At 45.6% G+C, this 24266-nt stretch overlaps 1 protein-coding gene across 1 annotated transcript in view; it reads left to right on the forward strand.

Moving 5' to 3' along the window:
* The window catches only part of PDK3 (pyruvate dehydrogenase kinase 3), a 185179-nt gene that overhangs the window by 20776 nt on the left and 140137 nt on the right, over nucleotides 1-24266 (forward strand). Inside the window, exons 2-3 of the mRNA XM_033948435.1 lie at nucleotides 915-1056; nucleotides 21288-21359. Of these exons, the coding sequence (XP_033804326.1) occupies nucleotides 915-1056; nucleotides 21288-21359 (214 nt within the window). The remainder of the gene's footprint in view (nucleotides 1-914; nucleotides 1057-21287; nucleotides 21360-24266) is intronic.

Consider the following 24266-nt stretch of genomic DNA (forward strand, 5'->3'; position numbering starts at 1 on the left):
TGGGAGGGGGAAGTGTATATAGTCTAGGTCTATGATATTGTATCTCCTCATCCCTTGTCCTGTCTGGCCCTCAAAGCAGCATATCTGTCCTGCACTCCCTGGACAGCATCTTGCAACAATATAACATTCCTCTACAATGTAATGTAACTTTTCCCATGTCTCTTAATGGGCCTCTTATCTTGTAAATCGCCTTGAACCTGTACTGGATAAGTGCGATTCAGAAATTCCAATTAGATTAGATTACTCAAAAACACATTTAAGTATGGCAAATGATTATAAGCCAACTCCAGCTATATAACATTTATCTGCTGTCATCTACTACTTTACTGTCATTAATATCTGTGTAGGGAAAGGGTTTGGGGTTGTATTTTTATTTGCTTTCTATATAAACTTTAACAAGCATAAATTACCTTTAATTAGAGCTGTGAACGGTGATTCTGACCATAATGAACAGAGATAAAAGGCAATTCACTGAACAAAGATTATTGACAATTTTGTTTCTCATAACCCCCCCTCCCCCAAGACATGTGTGAACTTGGCAATAGGTGAATTCCAACTCCATGAAAAAGGGAGATCCAAGAAAATCCATATACCAGTATTTCTGATGAAATCTGTATGTTTGCCATTTGCTCGCTGACTGCTACTAAAAACATAAGAATTGCCGCTGCTGGGTCAGACCAGTGGCCAATCGTGCCTAGCAGTTCGCTCATGTGGCAACCCTTAGGTCAAAGACCAGTGCCCTATTTGAGTCTAGCCTTACTTGCGTATGTTCTGTTCCAGTAGGAACTTATCCAATCTTGTACTGCCTATTAACTTTCTTTATCATATTATCAAATCCATTTAAGTCTTTGATTTTTTTTTCTAAATTAACTACTGTTTGTGCAGTGCTAAAGTACAATGTTCTTTCCCAACAGGACGTGACAATGCATGTGAAAAAACATCATACCTTTTTCTGCGAAAGGAGCTTCCAGTGCGGCTAGCCAACACCATGCGTGAAGTGAACTTGTTACCTGATAATCTGCTTCAGAGGCCTTCAGTCAAACTGGTTCAGAGCTGGTAAGTGCAGCTCAGTTGTCAATTCAAAAGCTAACGGCAGTGCGCATTTTCTTTACGTTGCTTCTCCTATTGGATAAGCTTATGTGGGCAAAGTGTATTTTCCAATTCCTTTGCATGCATGTATGTGTGCTGCTTGTGGGGTGTGTGTTTTTTTGTGTGTGTGTCTGGATTCCTGTATATGTATTATATATAAGGGAACGTGTGTGAATTTTTATTTTTTTATGATTATAAGGACTGATTGCCTGACCACCCTCATTTCATATGCTCCATCCTACCTATCCTTCAGGAAATCTCTCAAATCATACCTCTTTGATAAATTTCTCCAACCCCTTCCCTCCCGGCCAAACTACCAAACTCTAACCATCTCTCCTCCTTTTCCTGTCCCTCCTTGTAATTGAAAACTGGTTACCAATACACTTGACAATTACTCTCTCTATCTTCGCTGTATATGTACAGTCTCTTCCCCTGTAAACCGCTTTGAACTGTTTGTGGTATAGCAGTATACAAAAATAAAGTTGTTATTATCATTAAGGTGGCTTAGATTTCATTTTCTATTTGAAAAATGTTGCCTTGTTTAATTTTTAGTTCTGTTTTTCCTGTACAAGTGTGCTGCTTGTAATAATTACATCTGCCAGCTTGGAATGAGAGAGTTTTGTCAAGGAATCTTTTGTAGATACATCTTAGATTAAAAAAAAAATAAACAGGGAAGAATTAAAGAAAAAAAGAGAAGCATCACAAAAGAAAACAATTATTAAGCAAAGACCTTCACATGAATAAACCCCCCTAAATTGTACATTATCAACAACAAATTAATGGATTGCTCGGGCTACAATCTTGTTTAGATATATAAAAGCCTTCAACTGATCGGGAAGAAAACTTGTATATTTTACAAGATACTTAACTAAACACTTGTATGGATCGGCTAACAAAAAAGTAGTTCTCAATGCTAAAACATCCTTCCTCAAAGCCAAAAATAATTTCCTTTGTTCTTGTGTTTGTCTAGATATGTCCAGGTATATCCAGACTTTTTTCCCCACATAAAGAAAGTTGAGAATTCCTGAAGAACATCCTCATTACAGCATTCAAATTCTGCACAAACACAAATGAAACTAACAAGGTTATACTCTTTCTGAATCCTCTGACAAGGATGCCTCCAATATTTGTGAAACTTTCAACAAATCTTATTTCTTGGGTCACAGCTTTAGTCTTTTGATCCATTGTACCCTGACTCCCACTCGGTACTTTAGGTGTTTCTTAGGTGAGATTCCTGGTGACCTAAGAAAGTTTGGGAGATGTAAATTAACTTGACCTTTATTATAGCTGATGTAAAATCTTGCAGTGAATTCCCTCCATCTTAGAGTCTAAACCTTTAGTTAAGAATCAACTTTAGTCGTGAGAGGAAGGAGTGGTCTAGTGGTTAGAGCTGCAGCCTCAGCACCCTGAGGTTGTGGGTTCAAATTCTGCGTTGCTCCTTGCGACCCTGGGCAAGTCATTCAATCCTCCATTTCCCCAGATACATTAGATCAGGGGTGTCCAATGTCGGTCCTCGAGGGCCGCAGTCCAGTCGGGTTTTCAGGATTTCCGCAATGAATATGTATGAGATCTATTTGCATGCACAGCTTTCAATGCATATTCATTGGGGAAATCCTGAAAACCCGACTGGACTGCGGCCCTCGAGGACCGACATTGGACACCCCTGCATTAGATAGATTGTGAGCCCTCCTGGAAGTTACATCAGAAGGAGTGACTCGGCGTCAAGAAGGTTATCCCAGGACGAGCAGGCAGCATATTCTTAACGCATGGGTGACGTCACCGACGGAGCCCCGGTACGGACACTTTTAACTAGAAAGTTCTAGTTGGCTGCACCGCACATGCGCGAGTGCCTTCCCGCCCGACGGAGGAGTGCGTGGTCCCCAGTTTCTTTGTTTCCGCGGAGCGAAGAAGACTCATGTGTTTTCAACGGCTGTTGAAAAATCTGATTTTTGCCTTCCCGCTCGCAAAATTTTGTTCCTTTCCCTTCGGGTTTCTTTTCCGTTCTAAAAAAAAAACAAAAAAAAACTTTCCTTTTTCTTTTTTCTATATTTTTCAGGCCAGCCCCGGCGGGGCCTGTTGGTACTATAAAGGCCTCCGGTTTTGATTTTGCGGAGGCCGTGTTTCCCTTCATGCCCCCTCAGCCGGGCTTTAAGAAGTGCCAGCGGTGTGCACGCCCGATCTCTCTCACTGACCCGCACAATTGGTGCCTACAGTGCCTGGGTCCAGAGCATCGGGCTGACACCTGCACCCGCTGTGCTACTCTTAAAAAACGTACATTAAAAAATAGACAGATCCAACAGAATATCCTCTTCAGTACCGGATCTGCCATGGAATCGGCCGCGCCGTCGACGGCACCGCAAAAGTCGGCACCGACTACTTCGACGACGCCTGATCCTTCCTCGGGGTCGCTGTAAGGTAAGCCGGCTAAGAAGCCTTCCACTTCCCTTGAGCGCCCTCCTGCCACAGCGGCGACGCCGGTCCTCCCGGCATCACGCCGACCCGCAAACGCTCCGCCCCGATTTCGGTGAGTGCCTCGTCATCGGCCTCCTCATCGCCGGGGCATGGAGCGGCACCTATGGTACCGAAAAAGAAAAAAGCGGTACCGGTGCCTCCTCTGGACGACCGCATTGCGGCCATACTCCAAAGCCAATTGCAGGAGCAACTACAGCAACAACTCCAACACTTGTTGACAGCAATGTTGGCCCCTCTCCTTCCGGTACCAGACCGGCCCGAGCCTCGCACCATACCACCAGTGTCGACACCATCGGTACCGTTGAACACGCCCATGCCGGTGCTTGCGGCTGAACCACTCAATCCTCCCGTGCAATCACGCTCTGATGCCGACCCTCCCCGACATCAAGTCCGACACCGGTCCCCCCGAGACCAGGACCGGCACCGGTCTTCCTCCCCCAGTACCGTCTCGATGCGCTCTGGCAAATCTCTCTCTAAGACTCGCCACACTGAGCCATCCACACCACTGTCCCGTCCTGCGCACACCGACGTCAGGGACCCGGACTTATGGGAAGAATCCCCACCCGGTACCGATGATGAGGCTTCATCAACGGACGAGGAACCCTCCATGGTCGATACCAGTTCCAAACCTGAACAGTCATCATTCACCAAATTTCTAAGGGAAATGTCGGCGGCTCTTTCTATCCCGTTGGAATCCGACTCTAAGAAGTCTCAGGCTTTTCTTGACGCCTTAGACTTCGAACAACCCCCCAAAGAATTTTTAAAGTTACCCGTCCATGACATCTTAAGGGAAACTTTTTACAAAAATTGGGAAAACCCTCTCATGGTACCGGGAGCCCCTCGAAAACTGGACAGTTTATACAGGGTCATTCCTATCCCGGGGTTCGACAAACCTCAACTACCCCATGAATCCCTTCTAGTGGAGTCCACCTTAAAGAAAACCCAGGGCTCCAGTGTTTATGCCTCCACCCCTCCTGGCAGAGAGGGCAGAACAATGGATAAATTTGGCAAGCGCCTTTATCAAAATTCCATGCTTGCCAACAGGGCTAATAATTACACCTTCCACTTCTCCTTTTACATGAAGCATTTGGTGCAACAACTCTCCTCCTTACAAAAGTACATCCCTGAGCGTAAGGTTCCTGTTTTTCAACAACAAATTTCCAGTTTACTCCAACTCCGGAAATTCATGGTGCGCTCCATTTACGACTCTTTTGAGCTGACCTCTCGAGCATCTGCCATGGCTGTTGCCATGAGGCGCCTGGCCTGGCTGAGAGTTTCTGACCTCGATATTAATCACCAAGACCGCCTGGCTAACGCACCTTGTCTTGGTGATTAACTCTTCGGGGAGTCCCTGGACTCAACCACCCAGAAACTCTCAGCACACGAGACCAGGTGGGATACCCTGATCAAACCTAAGAAGAAGACTCCGCCTGCTCGCCCCTACAGACAGCAATCTTCCTACCAACGCAGGTTCTCGGCCAGACCTCTCAACCCGCCTCAACAACAGCCTCGCCGACCTCGTCAACAACACCAAACTCAGGCGCGCTCACAGTCTCACCAACCTGCCAAGCCTCTCCCTCCATCAAAACCATCTCAGCCCTTTTGACTCTTTTCTCCAGGGCATAGCCAGCCTCCCACCATCATTGCCTTCAACTCTTCCTCAGCCGTTGGGAGGTCATCACATCAGACCAATGGGTCCTCAACATCATTCACCACGGCTACTCTCTAAACTTCCAGACTCTTCCACCAGACAATCCTCCCATAGAGTCTGTTTCTCACTCCTCCCAATCCCTCCTCCTCCTGAGAGAGGTCCAATCCCTCCTTCTCAATGCCATCGAAGAGGTACCTCCAGACCAAAGGGGTCAGGGTTTCTACTCCCGCTACTTCCTGATTCCCAAGAAGACAGGAGACCTCCGTCCCATCCTCGATCTCAGGGACCTCAACAAGTGTCTGGTCAAGGAGAAGTTCAGAATGCTCTCCCTTGCCACGCTTTACCCTCTTCTCTCTCAACACGACTGGCTATGTTCCCTAGACCTCAAAGAGGCCTACACTCACATCCCCATCAATCTGACTTCACAGCGCTACCTCCGATTTCAGGTACAGCACCGTAACTATCAGTACAAAGTGCTACCCTTTGGCCTCGCATCATCACCCCGGGTGTTCACCAAGTGCCTCATTATGGTGGCGGCCTTTCTCAGGTCCCACAACCTCCAGGTGTTCCCCTACTTGGACGATTGGTTAGTGAAAGCACCTACGTCTCCTCTTGTGCTACAAGCCACTCAGCACACCATCTCCTTCCTCCACCTCCTGGGGTTCGAGATCAACTACCCCAAGTCGCATCTGCTTCCCACGCAACGACTTCAGTTTATTGGAGCCGTCCTCGACACCACTCTGATGAGGGCGTTTCTCCCCTCAGACCGCCAACGGACCCTGCTCCACCTCTGCAGTCAGGTGCTCCTTCGTCGCTCCATTCCAGCTCAGCAAATGATGGTCCTCCTGGGCCACATGGCCTCGACGGTCCACGTGCTTCCTCTGGCGCGACTACACCTCAGGACATCTCAATGAACTCTGGCCAACCAATGGTCACAGACCACGGATCCTCTTTCTCATCCCATCTCTGTGACATCGTCTCTTCAGCAATCTCTTCATTGGTGGTTGAACTCCTCCAATCTTTCCAGGGGCCTCCTCTTTCATCTGCCCCCTCACTCCCTGATCATAACCACGGATGCCTCCCCCTATGCATGGGGAGCTCACCTGGGAGATCTTCGCACCCAGGGACTCTGGACCCATCAGGAGCGTCAACATCACATCAACTTCCTCGAACTCAGGGCCATGTTCTATGCTCTCAAGGCCTTCCAGCACCTTCTCTACCCTCAGGTTCTTCTTCTGTGCACAGACAACCAAGTCGCCATGTACTACATAAACAAGCAAGGCGGCACCAGATCTCCCCTCCTCTGTCAGGAGGCCATCCGCATCTGGACCTGGGCCACGGCCCACAGTCTCTTCCTCAAGGCTGTCTATATCCAGGGCGAACAGAACTCCCTGGCCGACAATCTCAGTCGCATCCTTCAACCTCACGAGTGGAATCTGGATCCTCCCACACTCCGCTCCATCTTTGCTCGCTGGGGCACTCCTCAGGTGGACCTCTTTGCAGCTCATCACAACCATCAGCTGCCCCAGTTCTGCTCCAGACTCTTCTCTCCTCATCGTCTGGCCCCGGATGCATTCCTGCTCGACTGGACGGATCGGTTCCTCTATGCCTTCCCTCCACTGCCTCTGATGTTGCAAACGTTAGTCAAACCCCGCAGGGACAGAGCCACCATGATTTTCATCGCTCCTCGGTGGCCTCGCCAACACTGGTTCTCCCTCCTTCTCCAGCTCAACTCCAGGGAGCCCATTCCTCTTCCTGTGTTTCCTACTCTACTTACGCAGCAGCATCAGTCTCTACTACATCCCAATCTGTCCTCGCTCCACCTGACAGCTTGGTTTCTCTCGGGCTGACCTCTCCAGAGAATCTGTCTCAGCCTGTCCGTCGCATTTTGGCTGCCTCCAGGAAACCGGCCACCCTCCAATGTTACCATCAGAAGTGGACCAGGTTCTCCTCTTGGTGTCTACTGCATCACCACGATCCCACCTCGTTGGCGGTGGAAACTGTACTATACTATTTGCTCTCTCTGTCTGACGCTGGCCTCAAGTCTACCTCAATCAGAGTCCATCTCAGCGCCATCACTGCGTTTCATGAGCCGATCCTCGGAAAACCACTTACGGCTCATCCCCTGGTTTCCCGGTTCATGAGAGGCCTCTTCAATGTCAAACCACCTCTGAAGCCTCCTCCAGTCGTCTGGGACCTAAATGTGGTTTTATCAGCCCTAATGAAACCTCCCTTTGAGCCTCTTGCCACTACTTCACTCAAATTTCTGACGTGGAAGGTGCTTTTCCTCATTGCCATCACCTCTGCCAGGAGGGTTAGTGAGCTGCATGCACTGGTTGCCGACCCACCTTTCACTGTTTTTCACCATGACAAGGTGGTTCTGCGTACCCATCCTAAATTCCTTCCCAAGGTGGTCTCGGACTTCCACCTCAACCAATCCATTGTGTTGCCTGTTTTTTTCCCTAAGCCCCATTCTCATCCTGGAGAACAGGCGTTACACACGCTGGACTGTAAGCGTGCCCTTGCATACTACCTTGACCGTACCAGGGCTCACCGCTCGTCCCCTCAGCTCTTTTTGTCTTTCGACCCTAACCGTCTAGGTCGCCCTGTCTCTAAACGGACGCTCTCTAACTGGCTTGCTGCCTGCATTGCGTTCTGTTATGCTCGGGCCGGTCTCTCACTGGAAGGTGCTGTCACGGCCCACAGGGTCAGAGCTATGGCTGCTTCTGTGGCTTTCCTCCGTTCCACGCCCATCGAGGAAATCTGCAGGGCTGCCACTTGGTCCTCAGTTCACACGTTCACTACTCACTACTGTCTGGATACCTTCTCCAGACGGGATGGACACTTCGGCCAATCTGTGTTACATAATTTATTTTCCTAATGGCCAACCATCCCTCCTCCCTCTCTGTTAGCTTAGAGGTCACCCATGCGTTAAGAATATGCTGCCTGCTTGTCCTGGGATAAAGCACAGTTACTTACCGTAACAGGTGTTATCCAGGGACAGCAGGCAGATATTCTTACGTCCCACCCACCTCCCCGGGTTGGCTTCTTAGCTGGCTTATCTTAACTGGGGACCACGCACTCCTTCGTCGGGCGGGAAGGCACTCGCGCATGCGCGGTGCAGCCAACTAGAACTTTCTAGTTAAAAGTGTCCGTACCGGGGCTCCGTCGGTGACGTCACCCATGCGTTAAGAATATCTGCCTGCTGTCCCTGGATAACACCTGTTACGGTAAGTAACTGTGCTTTCTGGTCGAAGCGACCCTGTGTACAGGAAGCTTCTTAACAGGCTGGTAGGCCTGCCACAGGAGGTATGAAAGGGCCGACCCGGGAGAATCACAGTTTTTTTTGTTGGGGTTTGTTTTTGTTATTTTTGCTGCCAGCCATCAGGAGGGAGGGCACAAGGGTGGAGGGGCTGCTGGACCCACGTTAGGAAGGGAGGGGGATCTACTGCTGCACCCATAATCATGAGAGGGGGCTGCTGGATGCATGATTGCGAGAAGAGCTGCTGACTCACAGCAGATACTTTACTGCAGGGACAAGAACATAAAAATTGCTGCTGCTGGGTCAGACCAGTGGTCAATTTTGCCCAGCAGTCCGCTCACGCGGCGACCCTTAGTTCAAAGACCAGTGCTCTAAATGAACCCAGCCTCACCTGCGTACGTTCCAGTTTAGCAGGAACTTGTCTAACTTTGTTTTGAATCCCTGGAGGGTGTTTTCCCCCTATAACAGACTCCGGAAGAGCATTCCAATTGTCTACCACTCTCTGGGTGAAGAAGAACTTCCTTATGTTTGTACGGAATCTATCCCCTTTCAGCTTTAGGGAGTGCCCTCTCATTCTTCCTACCTTGGAGAGGGTGAACAATCTGCCTTTATCTACTAAATCTATTCCCTTCAGTATCTTGAATGTTTCAATCATGTTCCCTCTCAGTCTACTCTTTTCAAGGGAGAAGAGGCCCAGTTTCTCCAATCTCTCACTGTACAGCAACTCCTCTAGCCCTTTAACCATTTTAGTCGCTCTTCTCTGGACCCTTTCGAGTAAGTACCGTATCCTTCTTCATGTACGGTGACCAGTGCTGGTGAGGGTGCACCATAGCCCGGTACAGCGGCATGATAACCTTCTCCGATCTGCTTGTGATTCCCTTCTTTATCATTCCTAGCATTTTGTTTGCCTTTTTCGCCACCACCACGCATTGCGCAGATGGCTTCATCGACTTGTCAATCAGAACTCCAAAATCTCTTTCCTGGGAGGTCTCTCCAAGTACTGCCCCGGACATCCTGTATTCGTGCATGATATTTTTGTTACCGACATGCATCACTTTACACTTATCCATGTTGAACCTCATTTGCCATGTCGATGCCCATTTATCGAGCTTGATTATGTCACGTTGCAGATTTTCGCAATCCCCCTGTGTCTTCACTACTCTGAATAACTTTGTATCATCCGCAAATTTAATCATCTCACTTGTCGTACCAATGTCCAGATCATTTATAAAGATGTTGAAGAACACGGGTCCAAGCACCGAGCCTTGCGGCACCCCACTGGTGACGCTCTTCCAGTCCGAGTATTGTCCATTTACCCCCACTCTCTGTTTCTTATGCTCCAGCCAGTTTTTAATCCACATGAATATTTCACCCTTGATTCCATGGCTTGCAATTTTCCGAAGTAGTCGTTCATGTGGGACCTTGTCAAACGCCTTCGAAAAATCAAGATATATAGTGTCGACCGGGTCGCCCTTGTCTATCTGCCTGTTTACACCCTCAAAGAAGTGCAGCAAGTTCGTCAAACACGATCTGCCTTTGCTGAAACCATGTTGACTGGTCCTCTTCAGCCTGTGTCCATCTAGGTAATCAATGATGGTCCTTTATCAGTGCCTCTACCATCTTTCCCCGGTACCGAAGTCAGACTCACCAGTCTGTAGTTACCCGGATTCCCCCTTGAACCTTTCTTGAAGATCAGTGTAACATTCGCCACCTTCCAGTCTTCCGGAATCTTTCCTGATTTAATCGACAGATTGGCTATTGCAGTTGAAGCAGTCCAGCTATAGTCCCTTTCAGGGAAACAGAATTTGTAGAAGCTGTGAGGGACTGCTTCATGGAGCAACTAGTCAAAGAACCGACGCGAGGGGGTGCTACTCTTGACCTCATCCTAAACGGATTAGGGGGGCCTGCAAGAGGGGTAGAAGTGGGAGGACTAAACTAAACTAAACTAAACTAAACCTTAGGTTTGTATACCGCACCATCTCCGCGTGCGCAGAGCTCGGCACGGTTTACAGAGGTTGAGAGGAAAGGAACTACAAGGAAAGGATATAGGAGAGGGACTGAGGAGATAGAGGGGGACAGGATACTAGAGCACGGGAGGTGATTAGGTTTTTGAAAAGAGCCAAGTTTTCAAGTGTTTGCGGAAGGATTGGAAGGAGCTAGAATTTCTGAGCGGGGATGAAAGGTTGTTCCAGAGTTCTGTGGTTCTAAAGGGGAGGGATGTTCCAAGTTTTCCTGCGCGGGATATACCTTTTATAGAAGGGAAAGATAGTTTCAGTTTTTGGGAGGATCTAGTCGAGAGCGGGTTTAAGGAGTTCCAGAAGAGTGGGATAACAGGAGGAAGGACGCCATGTAGAATCTTGAAGGCTATGCAGGCACATTTATAGAGGACTCTGGAGTAAACTGGGAGCCAGTGAAGCTTGGAGAGGAGTGGGGAAACGTGGTCGAACTTGCCTTTTGCGAAGATAAGCTTGGCCGCGGCGTTTTGAATTAGCTGAAGTCTATGGAGGTTTTTCTTTGTCAGGCTTATATAGATGGAGTTGCAGTAGTCCAGTCTAGAAAGGATGGTGGATTGAACGAGGATGGCGAAATGAGAGTGATGAAAGCAGGATCTTACTTTCCTCAACATATGGAGGCTAAAGAAGCATTTTTTTACTAGGGAGTTGAGGTGATCGTTGAAGGAGAGAGAGGAATCTAAGATGATGCCAAGGACTTTGCTTGAGAACTCAAGCTGAAGAGTGGGGCCGGAAGATAGAGGGATGGAGGTGGGTAAATGGTCTAAGGTTGGGCCGAGCCAAAGTAGTTTGGTTTTGGACTCATTCAGTTTCATTTGTACAGATTGGGCCCAGGATTGGAGGTTCGTAATACATGTGGAAATGTTCTCAGCGAGGTTCGAGAGGTTCGAGTCGGTTTCGAGGAGGATGAGGATGTCATCGGCGTAGGAGTAGAGAGTTTCTAGTGGGGATAAATGAAGGAGTTTCAGAGAGGACATGTAGATGTTGAAAAGGATAGGGGAGAGGGGTGAGCCTTGAGGGACTCCACATTTTGGCTTCCAGGCGGGGGATGAGGAACCGTTAGTGTTAACGGTGTACCACTAGGCAACAGTGATCACAACGTGATCAGATTCACATTAGAAAGGGGGACACCCATAGTAAGGAGGACCGCAACAACTGCGCTCAACTTCAAGAAAGGGAACTATGTTGCTATGAGGGAAATGGTGGCGAGGAAGCTCAGAAACATCTTTAGGATGGAGACTGTGGGAAGCGCCTGGACCCTATTCAGGGACACCCTGAAGGAAGCACAAAGAATGTACGTCCCCAGTTTCAGGAAAGGCTGCAAGAACAAGCGATCAAAGGACCCGGTTTGGATGTCAACTGAAGTAAAGAGGGCAATAAATGACCAAAAAGTATCCTTCCGGAGATGGAAAAAGGACCCAACAGAGGAAAATCACCAGGCGCACAGGAAATGCCAAAAGGAATGCCACCGAGAGGTTAGAAAAGCGAAAGGGGAATACGAAGAGGGGCTGGCCAGGGAGGCGAAAAACTTCAAGGCATTCTTCAGTTACGTAAAGGGGAAGCGACCAGCGAGAGAGGAGGTGGGGCCGTTGGACGATGGGGATAGGAAGGGAGTGATTAAGGAGAATAAAGAGGTAGCTGAGAGGTTGAACACGTTCTTCTCATCGGTTTTCATGAGCGAAGACACATCTAATATACTGGACTCAGAGGAGCTCATGAGTGGGGAACAGGCCGAAAAATTGGAGCACATAGAGGTAAGTAAGGAGGATGTCCTCAAACAGATAGACAGGTTAAAATGCGGTAAATCACCGGGCCCGGACGGGATCCACCCAAGGGTTCTGAAGGAACTAAGACAAGAAATAGCGGGCACAATCCAGCATGTTTGCAACCTATCCTTGAAAACTGGTGAGGTACCAGAGGACTGGAAATTGGCGAATGTCACACCTATCTTCAAGAAGGGATCGAGGGGTGACCCCAGGAACTACAGGCCGGTGAGCCTGACTTCAATTATAGGGAAGATGGTGGAAGCTATGATCAAGGACGGCATTTGTGAGCACATCGAGAGGAATGGCCTACTGAGAACAAGCCAGCACGGTTTCTGTAAGGGAAGGTCGTGCCTAACGAACCTTCTGTACTTCTTTGAGGGAATAAGCAGTCGGGTGGACAATGGGGAACCCATAGACATCATTTACCTCGATTTTCAAAAGGCTTTCGACAAGGTGCCACATGAAAGGCTGCTTAGGAAGCTGTGGAACCACGGGGTGGGAGGGGATGTGCACAGATGGATCAAGCACTGGTTGTCGGGTAGACTGCAGAGGGTCGGAGTGAAGGGCCAATATTCTGACTGGCGGGGAGTCACAAGCGGTGTGCCACAGGGATCGGTGCTGGGGCCGTTACTCTTCAACATATTTATCAATGACCTGGAAAAGGAGGCAAAGTGCGAGGTTATAAAATTTGCAGACGATACCAAACTGTGCGGCAGAGTTAGGTCCAGGGAGGAGTGTGAGGACCTGCAAAGGGACCTGGACAAGCTGGAAGACTGGGCAAACAAATGGCAAATGCACTTTAACGTGGAAAAATGCAAGGTCATGCATATAGGGAAAAAGAACCCGTTGTTCAACTACAAATTGGGGGGGACATTGTTGGGAGACAGCAGACTTGAGAGAGACTTGGGTGTGCTGGTGGATGCATCACTGAAGCCATCTGCACAGTGCGCAGCAGCCTCGAAAAAAGCCAACAGGATGCTTGGCATCATAAAGAAGGGCATAACAACCAGAACACGGGAAGTCATCATGCCATTGTATCGAGCGATGGTGCGTCCACATCTGGAATACTGCGTTCAGTATTGGTCGCCACACCTCAACAAGGACATGGCGGTACTTGAGAGAGTCCAAAGGAGAGCAACGAAACTGGTAAAAGGGCTGGAACACTGCCCATACGCCGAGAGGTTGGATAGGCTGGGGCTCTTCTCTCTGGAAAAAAGGAGGCTCAGGGGAGATATGATAGAGACCTTCAAGATCATGAGGGGCATAGAGAGGGTGGATAGGGACAGATTCTTCAGACTGAAGGGGACAACAAGTACGAGGGGGCATTCGGAGAAACTGAAGGGAGATAGGTTCAAAACAAATGCAAGGAAGTTTTTTTTCACCCAAAGGGTCGTGGACACTTGGAATGCGCTACCGGAGGAAGTGATCAGGCAGAGTACAGTACAGGGATTCAAACAGGGATTGGACGGATTCTTGAGGGATAAAGGGATCGTGGGATACTGAGGGAGGAGCTGGGATGTAACACAAGTATAGAAAGCTAACCAGGTAATAAGTATAGAAACCCAATCAGGTCGTCCATGTGCAAGACTGGAGGGTTAGGACTTCGATGGGAAGATAGGACTTCAATGAGAAACCAAGGTGGCAAGGGAGCCCCTTCTGGTGATTCAGACAGGTCGTGACCTGTTTGGGCCGCCGCAGGAGCGGACTGCCGGGCAGGATGGACCTATGGTCTGACCCGGCGGAGGCACTGCTTATGTTCTTATGTTTTGTTCTTATGTTCCTTGATGACCCTCGGATGGATGCCATCCAGTCCCGGAGATTTATTGCTCTTGAGCCTATCAATCTGCCTACATACCTCCTCTAGACTGACCGTCAACCCTGCCAGTTTCCCGTCTTCATTTCCAGTATATAGCCTGATGGGTTCTGGTATACTGTGTATATCCTCTTTGGTAAATACAGACACACAAAAATTTGTTCAGTTTGTCGGCGATTGCTTTGAACACATTTTTTGTGTCTGTATTTACTGAAGAGGATATACATGGGACGGTGAATGGCCTTGTACCTGTGACAACCGGTCTTTCCTCCCCCCTCCCCCCATTCCGCGGGTTACCCGTGAATTCCTGTGGGTAATGTCCCTAATAGCTTCCCTAGATTTGCTAACTATTAGGTAGATCTGCGGACCAACATAATTCTTAACCTGACCCTATCATTCCCAAGATATGAAATACAAGACATCTCGCAGCAAATCATTCAACTACCAAATATCAAAAGTGTGAAACTCCTCTCCAAAATTTGCACAACCACAGAATACACACAAATTTGCAAAAACCTGAAAGTATAGCTTTTTAAGAAATCCCTACCAGGGGTCCAAAGAATCTCAAACTAATAATACAAGTCACCTGAAACAACGTCATTGTTAATGGTGAACTGCTATTTATGCTACCTCAGACTGTTTGTATAATTTGATAACTTTATGTAGCATGTATAATTCTTTGTAACATACTTAACTCTATACAAAATTCTATGTAATAATATGTTACCTGCCTTGAACTCTAATTAATGAGGATTTGATGGGCTATAAGATTGCACATAGCATAGCAATTGTGTTGGGCCTTCGGGTTTTTGGGAGTCTAGTGAAGATGTGCCCCAATCCTGGGTTGTTGGGTTTATGAAAGCTGTTCCTGAGGGTTGTTCTGTAATCTTAGTCTATAATGTTTGTGTTTTATGTCTGCTTTGTCAGTGATATACTGACAATTTCCAGGGTTGCATCACTCCTTATAGCGGTGATAATACTCCTCTGGACTAATTTAGCAGGAATCAAAGAAACATAACATAAAATTTAGCAGGAATCAAGGAAACATAACATAAAACACCATTACAGTTCAATGCGGCTCACAGAGAAAGAAAAGCTGTACATTACATATAGGGTTACCATATGGCTCCAGAAAAAGGAGGGCAGATTGAGACATCCGGGTTTTCCTTCCATTGAAAACAATGGAAGTTAAAACCCAGATATATCATTCCGCTCTCCCTTTTCTGGAGCCATATGGTAACCCTACATATTCAGCAAATACAAAAAACACAATATAAATCAATAAAAAGCACTTATAAAATAAAAAGAGATATATCATCCCCCCAAAATGTCCTAAATAGATATGTTTTCAGCATTCTTCTAAAATGAAGATATGATGAAGAAGTAGATAACCAAGGACGCAGTCCTGATTCCTGTTGTGCAGCCTGATAGGATATCAAACGACTATGGAATTTTTTGTACTTTACAACCTTTAATGGAAGGAAATACAACCAATGTCATGGTATGCAGAGATCTGGAAGACATATTAAAAAGGAATTGATCTGTCAAATAAGACAGGAGCAGACCATGGAACGCCTTGTAACAAAAACATCCAAATTTAAAAATAATTTGAGCCTCTATCGGGAGCCAGTATAATTGAAATAAATAAGGTGTTACATAGTCTGTTCTCCCCATCCTAAAGATTAAACGAATCACAGTGTTTTGTATCAAACTAAGTCTGAAGTTTTGTTAGTTCCTGCAAGATAAACAATGTTTCAGTAATCAAGTACTGACAGAACTAAGGACTTCACCAACAACTGAAATGCTGAGTCCTCAAAATAAGAATGCAGCTTTCTAAGCATGCAGAAACCCTTCCATACTACTGTGTCGACTTGTGCACCCACAGTTAGATTCCCAACTAACTGGACCCCTAAAATTCTAATATGTTCCAGGGGCTATATCTCACCACACATTAAGCTATTCTTAGCTAATTTGGTAGGGGTAGCAAAGAAAAACGTGGTCTCTTGAGTTGAGGTTTTGCTTAAATTCTCTCATCCAATCCTTCACCGTCGACATTATTTGGATAATGTAATCATGTTGCCTTGACGGCAGTGTAGCAACTGACACCACCACCATAATGGCTATACGGCTTGATAATTTGAATCCTAAGAATAGCTATCTGTTGAAGAGTAATAGGAGGGGGAGGGGGGATCCCTGGAACGTCACAGAGATTGCTCCAACTACTTGAAACGACACCATCTGATACTATTTGATAAGTGTGAACTCAAAAAGCACTGGTGCACAGAATCTAAACAGAAAAGTAAGAGCTCATGATCCGCTAGTCAAACGCGCTACTTAGATCAAATCGAAGTATCAGCGCACCTAAGCGTTTGCTAAAAGAGAATGTGAGTAGTTTAATAAAGAAGCTAATACTGTTTCCGTACTATATCAAGGTCTAAAGCCTGATTGGAGAAATGCACTCTTTTGCATAGTTCCTAAATTCAGTAATCCAAAAGTTGTACATTATCGATTCCCTCCATACATTTAACAAAGAAAGGAACGGAAGCAGTGGGCCCGTCGTTTGAAACCAAACCAAGGGAACCGTTACGATCCTTCAAAAGAAGAGTAACTATTTTATGTCCTTTGTCCACTTCAAAATTTAAATGAACTCTCCTTAACTAACAATTGAGGACAAGAATCCAAGCAGCAATAAGAATGAGCATATTTAACAGATTTCACCTTTTAAATAGATGAAGTCTTTTCCTTCAAGAGGGCCTGGGATAGGAGAGAGAGACATAGATAATGGTTATTGCGTCTTTATCTGCCATCATGTTTCTATGTTCTGCTGTTGCTCCTCAGTCTACCTTCTTGCAGCTTTATATCATATTCCTTAGTTTTGCAATTGTTTAGGAAAGGTTGGTTACTTGTACATTAATTTTCAGATATTTAAATGTCTCTTGTTCATTACATCTCTTCTCGTATGTGTGTTTTGGCACAGACCACACATGTTGATTGCTTTCTTGTGGACTGTCTCTTGATGTCATTATGGAGATATGGCTTCCAAAAAGAAACACAGTGGAACCAGTGTTCAGCCAGCATTGATCAGCATTTTGCTGATTGCTGCCAGCATTGTCCCCTGAAATTTAGTGTTGGGCCATGGGCTCAGTCATTGAATTTTCAGGTATAAGGAGCTGGTGAAATCATGAAGCCAATTAAATGTAATATTCAGTATTGTGAACCACTTAAAGCTAGGCTTGACTTTTATGCCGTCCTATTTATGTGTTTACCTTGGCTGATTAAGTGCTGACTCTACCCCCAGAACAGCCATTTCAAGTTGGACTCTTAACTGGACATTTTTAGTGGCACTATCTGGTTAAGCGTCACTGAATAGAACCAGTTAGCCCCAATCAAGTGATTGAACTTTGTCCCCTCTATACAGCAGCCTGTATAGAGGGGACATAGCCTCATTTTTTCCATCTGATTATGCCCCTTTGGCTACCAGTTATCTCATTGCTTTGTTACCTTGTGATTATTGGACGCTGTTGGCCCAAGGTCTTCTGCCTGGTCTATGCCCATCAGCTGCTCCCTTTTACCTTCTCTCCCCCATCACATGACACCCTCTTGGATTTCTGCATTCCAGATATATCATAGTTATTTCTTGACATACATAGAAACTCTTCTTTTTCAGTTATGGTGCCTACTTTGTGGCCTTCTCTTCCTACTTATCTTTGTGAAGAAAAATCATTCATCATATTCAAAACTCAATTAAAGGCATTCTACTTTTCTCAAGCATAGTTGTTTTCTTTAATACTGGAAATTTATTTTTATTTATTTTAAGTAGGGAAAAATATATTAGGTTTTATTCTCTCTTTTTTCCTCTTCCATAATTTCCTTATGTAATTTATTGTCATTTAACCTTATTGTTTTCTCCTTTAAGTGTAATAATGATTGGTTTTATATTTGCAGTTTATTAAATAAACTAGTGATTTAGCCCGTTACATTAACGGGTGCTAATAAAGCCTCCTTCCCTCACATGTCCCCTATTTTCAGCCCCAGCTCCAAACCCATTTTTACCCCCCAGCCCCCTTCTCCCATCTGTTTCCTTTCAGCCCGAGCCCCCTTTTCTCACCAGCAGCATTTCCCTCCCCACTCCATTTTCCTGTCCAGCAGCATCTCTTCCCTGCTCCCCCTGTCCCTCTTCATTGCTCCCCCGGCCCAGTAGCACCTCTTCCCTGCTCCCCCTGTCCCTGCCCTGCCAAAAACACCTCAACACCAGAGCCTGTACCAATTCAAACCCAACCCCCTCCCTGGCCACTGCACTGAATCTTTGGGCAGGCTGTCCATCCCCAGCCCTTTACCCTGATAGACCCTCCACACACTCACACCTGGTCCACCATCCTCACAGGTCTACCCTCCGCGTGGGTCTGTTTGCTTGTTCATTATTTTGTCGCGTTTCATTGAGCAGCCAAGGAGGAAGCGTTGAAGTGGCCAGTGTGCAGCTGCCTATTTCGGGAGTCGGTCATCCTGCCCTGCTCACACAATGTCTGCCTTCCGTGCACCCGCACCATCGCATTGCAGACCCCAGATGCCCGGCCAGACAAAGTTCAATTTTTAATTCAAAGCCGACGCTGCGTCTCCTCTCTCGATCCCCACTAGAGTCGGGAGTCTTTTCCGACTCTGGTGAGGTTCAATAGAGGAGCCGCGGTGGCTTTGAACTAAAAAATGAACTTTGTCTGGCCGGAGTCGGCAAGCCCGCATGCGCACTCTGCCGGCCACGGAACTACAGATCAGGCAACAAGGCGGTGAGAGTGCATATGCACGCTTAGCGTTTTATTATAAGAGATTGAACTTGAGCTTCACCAGTCTTGCAGTTTTTATAGAACACTTCTCATGTTTTCTACTCTTCAGCACCCTGAGGTTATGGGTTCAAACCCACGCTGCTCCTTGTGACCCTGGGCAAGTCACTTAAGGCTAGATTCACTAAGCCCAGCAATCAACTTCCGACCACTTAGTGACCCGATTTCCCTCTGACCCGATTCACTAACCTCTGTCCCGATCATCCTCTGATCCATGCATGCAAATGAGGGGGAACAGCATTCAAATGCAGGCAGGCAGTGATTCACTTTAAAAAAAGAGGGACACCGACTGGGCTGACTGATCCAAAAATAAGTGACTGTTGAGGACCTTTCCAACTGCCCTGCCTTCTGCTGCCCTGCTCTCTGCCCCGAACTCCTGCTCTTCCCTGCAGTGCAAGCCCGTGGTTTTAACCCGCAGGCTTGGGAAGAAAAAAAAGAAAGCAATTTCCTGCTCTACCGGGCACAGAGGGTGAGCGCATGCGCAGACCATCTACATATGGTCTGTGCATGCTCAAGGATAGTTGTTCAGCGATCCGATTTAGTCAGTTGGGGGCGTGATTCCGATCGCCCTCATTTGCATGAGGGTGATTCGTGAATCAGCCTCCCGGACACGGATCGGATCCAATCTGTGCCTTAAATCCCCCCATTGCTCAGGTACATTAGAAAAATTGTGAGCTTTCTGGGACAGACTGAGCTCCCCTAGTAGAACAGTATAGGAAATTGAATAAATAACAGCCATAAGATCATTAAGTTCTGTTTTAATACTATCCTTCTCCTATTTAGGGATCCTTTCTGTTTGTTCCGTGCATTTTTTAATTCTGTTACTGTTTGTGTCTCCATCTTCTCTGCTGGGAGGGTATTCAGGCATCTGTCACTCTCTTTGACTTCATGTTACTCTGAAGTCTACCACCCTTTTCTCTCCTCTGAGTGAATTCCATTTGCTTTGTTTCTAATCCAGTTTACTACCTTGAAACTCACCCCCAGGCTTCTTAGTTTTATTCATGAGTCCCCTCTGGGGAATGGAGAAATCCCAAGTAGATCACATTCAGTACCTGAAATTAGTTCTGTAGTCACCTAAACAAAGAAACTGGTCAAATTAATTTGTCAGTCTACCCCTGATAGATATTCATTTTGTGCAAAGCTGTTGCTAACAATTTTTGATATATGTAATTATTATGAAATGGTGTGGAAAATTGTTTTCTAAACAGGAAATATTAAGCACAGAATATCCTATTGAGACCACCTTAAATTGTGGAAAGTGGAGTCTTTACAAGTTGTCATACAAATTTGATTTCTCCAGAGCATTAGAACTCAGCATTCATAAAACAATAAATACTTGTCAGTAAAACAGAATAATGTAAAAGTCAATATTAAATTATTTCATCCACCTCTAGGATTCTTTCAAATGTTGCTGCAGTCTTTAGTTGTTACATTGATTAATTACTGCAACTCTGTATATTGATACCAAGTGCTTCTGCAAGGTTCTGACTGTGATACCTGTGGACATAGCACCAGGGCTGTGGAGTCGGAGCCGGAGGAAATTTCGGGTACCTGGAGTCTGAGTCTGAGTCAGAAGTACAAAAATCTGAGGAGTCGGAACATTTATCTACCGACTCCACAGCTCTGCATAGCACACCACTTCTGAAAGCAATGCACTAGTTGCCAGTATTTGGCAGGTGAAAGTCCCTGTATTGACTGTGGTCCTTAAAGACATGCTTAGCGATACATCTTTAAATATAGGGCTCCTTTTACTAAGGTACGCTAGTGTTTTTAGCACACGTACAGAATTACTGCACGGTACATTTCTAGAACAACGCCAGCTCAATGCTGGCGGTAAGGTTTAGCGCGTGGGGCAATTTAGTGCACGTTAAGGCCCTAACGCACCTTTGTAAAAGGAGCCCATAATGTTTATTGTGCAATCTTATTGGATCTTTCAACCTTTGTGATCATCAGACACACTGTTCCTTGTGACTCTGGGAAAATCACTTAATCCCCCCCCCTTGCCCCAGGTACATTAGACAGATTGGGAGCCCACTGGGACAGACGGGGAAAAATTCTGGAGTATCTGAATATCCGTGTCAACTGTTCTGAGCTCCCCTGGGAAGAACGGTATAGAAAACTGAATAAATAAAATACCAGATAGTTTTCTGTTCTCACCTTGAAATGTGAAAATCTGTTGCTTATTGAGAACCAAGCTTTGTCTGTTGCAGCCTCTAATTTGCAAAACTCCTTGCTGCTAGGTCTGAGATCTGAAACTAAATGCTCATTCATAGAAATTCCTATTTTATTGTAACCCCACCCTGAACATTTTTTGGATTGGCAGGATATAAGCTCTTAGAAGTAAAATAAACAAGAATATTAATGCTGACCTCCTTATGCCTTTTCAGGTACATGCAAAGTTTTCTAGAACTTCTGGAATATGAACAAAAGACCCCTGAAGATCCACAAGTTTTGGATGAGTAAGTATTATTATAAAAGGCTGTAGTAACCATGTTAAGCCAATAAGGTACCTTTTTTATTGGACTAATTTACTGCATTTTTTCACTAGCTTTCGAAGGCAAAGAAGGTATTGCCTTCAAAAGCTAGTCAAAAAATGCACTATGTTCAATAAAAAAGGTGTAATTCTATTTGTTATCATAAAAGTGAAAATGTGTTTGTTGGGGATGGTATACACAGCATAACACCTACATTTGTATAGTTGTTCTCCTTGGAGCGATCTCCACATTGTTTTAAGTCCTTGTTCTTTCAGGTATACCCCTGCCTCTCTAAATTTAGCTATCCTCTTCCCTGGGCTCTTCTATTTCCTGACACCTAGTTTTGTTTTACACCTTATCTGCTTGGCTCTCCCTTTCCAGTCGAGTCTGACTTTTTAGGGGGGTCTACTTTTCCCATTCCATCCCATTGGGGTCACTGACTTCTTTCCTATATTCTTCTTTGTTTCTCAATTTGAGTTCCAGCTTTTCCCTAAGCCTACTCAATTGTACGTCACTGTGCTCTAATTCGACACCTATTCAAATATGTCTTTTAGAGTATCAACTAAAGCTTCTTTTTTCTCGCACAGATTACTCTATATAGGTGGGTCCTTCTTATATCGATGTCTTTCCCCTGGCTTTTCTGCTTTCTCTTCTTCATGTCGGGGAGGAGATATAGCACTTTTCTTATATTAGGAGATTATTACATTAGGGATTTCTATTCCGCCATTACCTCGCGGTTCAAGGCGGATTACAAAAAGAGTTAAAGAACGTGGTTTACAGAAGATGTCTGATCATTTTCAGGGACAATAAAGAGTAGAGTAGGTTGTTTCTGGGGGTTGGGGAGTTAGTGGAGGAAAGGAAAAGGACTTAAGAACATAAGAATTGCCGCTGCTGGGTCAGACCGGTGGTCCATCGTGCCCAGCAATCCGCTCACACGACGGCCCCCTGGTCGGATACAGCACCCTAACTGAGACTAGCCCTACCTGCGTACTTTCTGATTCAGCACAAACTTGTCTAACTTTGTCTTGAATCCCTGGAGGGTGTTCTCCCTTGTGACAGACTCCGGAAGAGCGTTCCAGTTTTCTACCACTCTCTGGGTGAAAAGGAACTTCCTTACGTTCATATGGAATCTATCCCCTTTTAATTTTAGAGAGTGCCCTCTCGTTCTCCCTACCTTGGAGAGGGTGAACAACCTGTCCTTATCTACTAAGTCTATTCCCTTCAGTACCTTGAATGTATCGATCATGTCCCCTCTCGGTCTCCTCTTTTCAAGGGAGAAGAGGCCAGTTTCTCTAATCTCTCACTGTACGGCAACTCCTTCAGCCCCTTAACCATTTTAGTCGCTTTTCTCTGGACCCTTTCAAGTAGTACCGTATCCTTTTTCATGTACGGCGACCAGTGCTGGACACAGTACTCCAGGTGAGGGCGTACCATGGCCCAGTACAGTGGCATGATAACCCTTCTCCAATCTGTTCATGATCCCCTTCTTTATCATTCCTAGCATTCTATTTGCCTTTATTCCGCCACTGCACATTGCGTGAACGGCTTCATTGACATGTCGATCATAACTCCCAAGTCTATTTCCTGGGAGGTCTCTCCAAGTATCGCCCCGGACATCATGTATTTGTGCATGAGATTTTTGTTTCCGACATGCATCATTTTACACTTATTCACGTTAAATCTCATCTGCCATGTCGATACCCATTCCTCGAGCCTGATTATGTCACGTTGCAGATCTTTGCAATCCCCCTGAGTCTTCACTACTCTGAATAACTTTGTATCGTCTGCAAATTTAATCACCTCACTCGTCGTACCAATGTCCAGATCATTTATAAAGATGTTGAAGAGCACGGGTCCAAGCACCGAGCCTTGCGGCACCCCACTGGTGACGCTCTTCCAGTCCAAGTATTGTGGTGTTAGGTCTTTTTCCAGGGATTTCTTGAGCAGCATATATGTGGTGTTAAGTCTTATCTGGAAAGATATTTCTCCTGGTCCCTTATCATACTCTGATGCTTTCTTTGGAAAGATTTTGCTTCCATCTCCCTTTCTAAATGCTCATCCTTTATTGCCTTACTATCCCTTCTGCAACCCAGTGGGGTTCCCTTCTTCAATCCCTGGTGGATTTAACCACTCAGTTTCCCAATATACACTTTGAAGATTTCAATTCTTATAGCCCATTCCTTTTTTTCCCCTCATTCTTAACCAATCTAGGTCGTCTTCAGTTTTTTTTTTTTCCAATTCTTTATTCATTTTAAAATCAAACAATAAGTGTACAACAATATATCATAGATTGATTCCAATATAGCACTTAAAATCTAACACATATAATCTAATAGACCAATAATGATAAAAACCCTACCCACCCACCCTTCATTTATTCTATATAAAGTATTTTATACTATTATTATAAACGTAATTATAAAAATTCTCTCCCTAAATCCTCCCTCCCCCCTGAGTGTGCATATAGTAAATCTACACAAAGGAAGAAAAATGATGCCCATTCATTACAATACTTTTCCAATGGCCCCCAAATCTTTATGAATTTATTATAATTCCCTTTTTGCAACGCTATTGCTCTTTCCATCTTAAAAATATGACATAACGAATTCCACCAGAATGTGTAATTAAGATTATTATAATTTTTCCAGTTATTGGTAATAGTTGAATGGCAACCCCCATCATAATTAATAAAAGTTTATTATTATGTGATGATATTTGACTCTTTTTTCTCATAACCATTCCAAATAAAACCATATCATAAGAAAGCGCAGCATGGTTTTCCAATAGAGAATTTACTTGAGTCCAAATTGAATTCCAAAATAATTTAATACAGGGACAGTAATAAAGTAGATGATCCAATGTCCCTAGTTCCAGATTACAATGCCAGCATCT

This window comes from Geotrypetes seraphini, chromosome 6, assembly GCF_902459505.1.
Source record: "Geotrypetes seraphini chromosome 6, aGeoSer1.1, whole genome shotgun sequence".
Classification (NCBI taxonomy): Eukaryota; Metazoa; Chordata; class Amphibia; order Gymnophiona; family Dermophiidae; genus Geotrypetes; species Geotrypetes seraphini.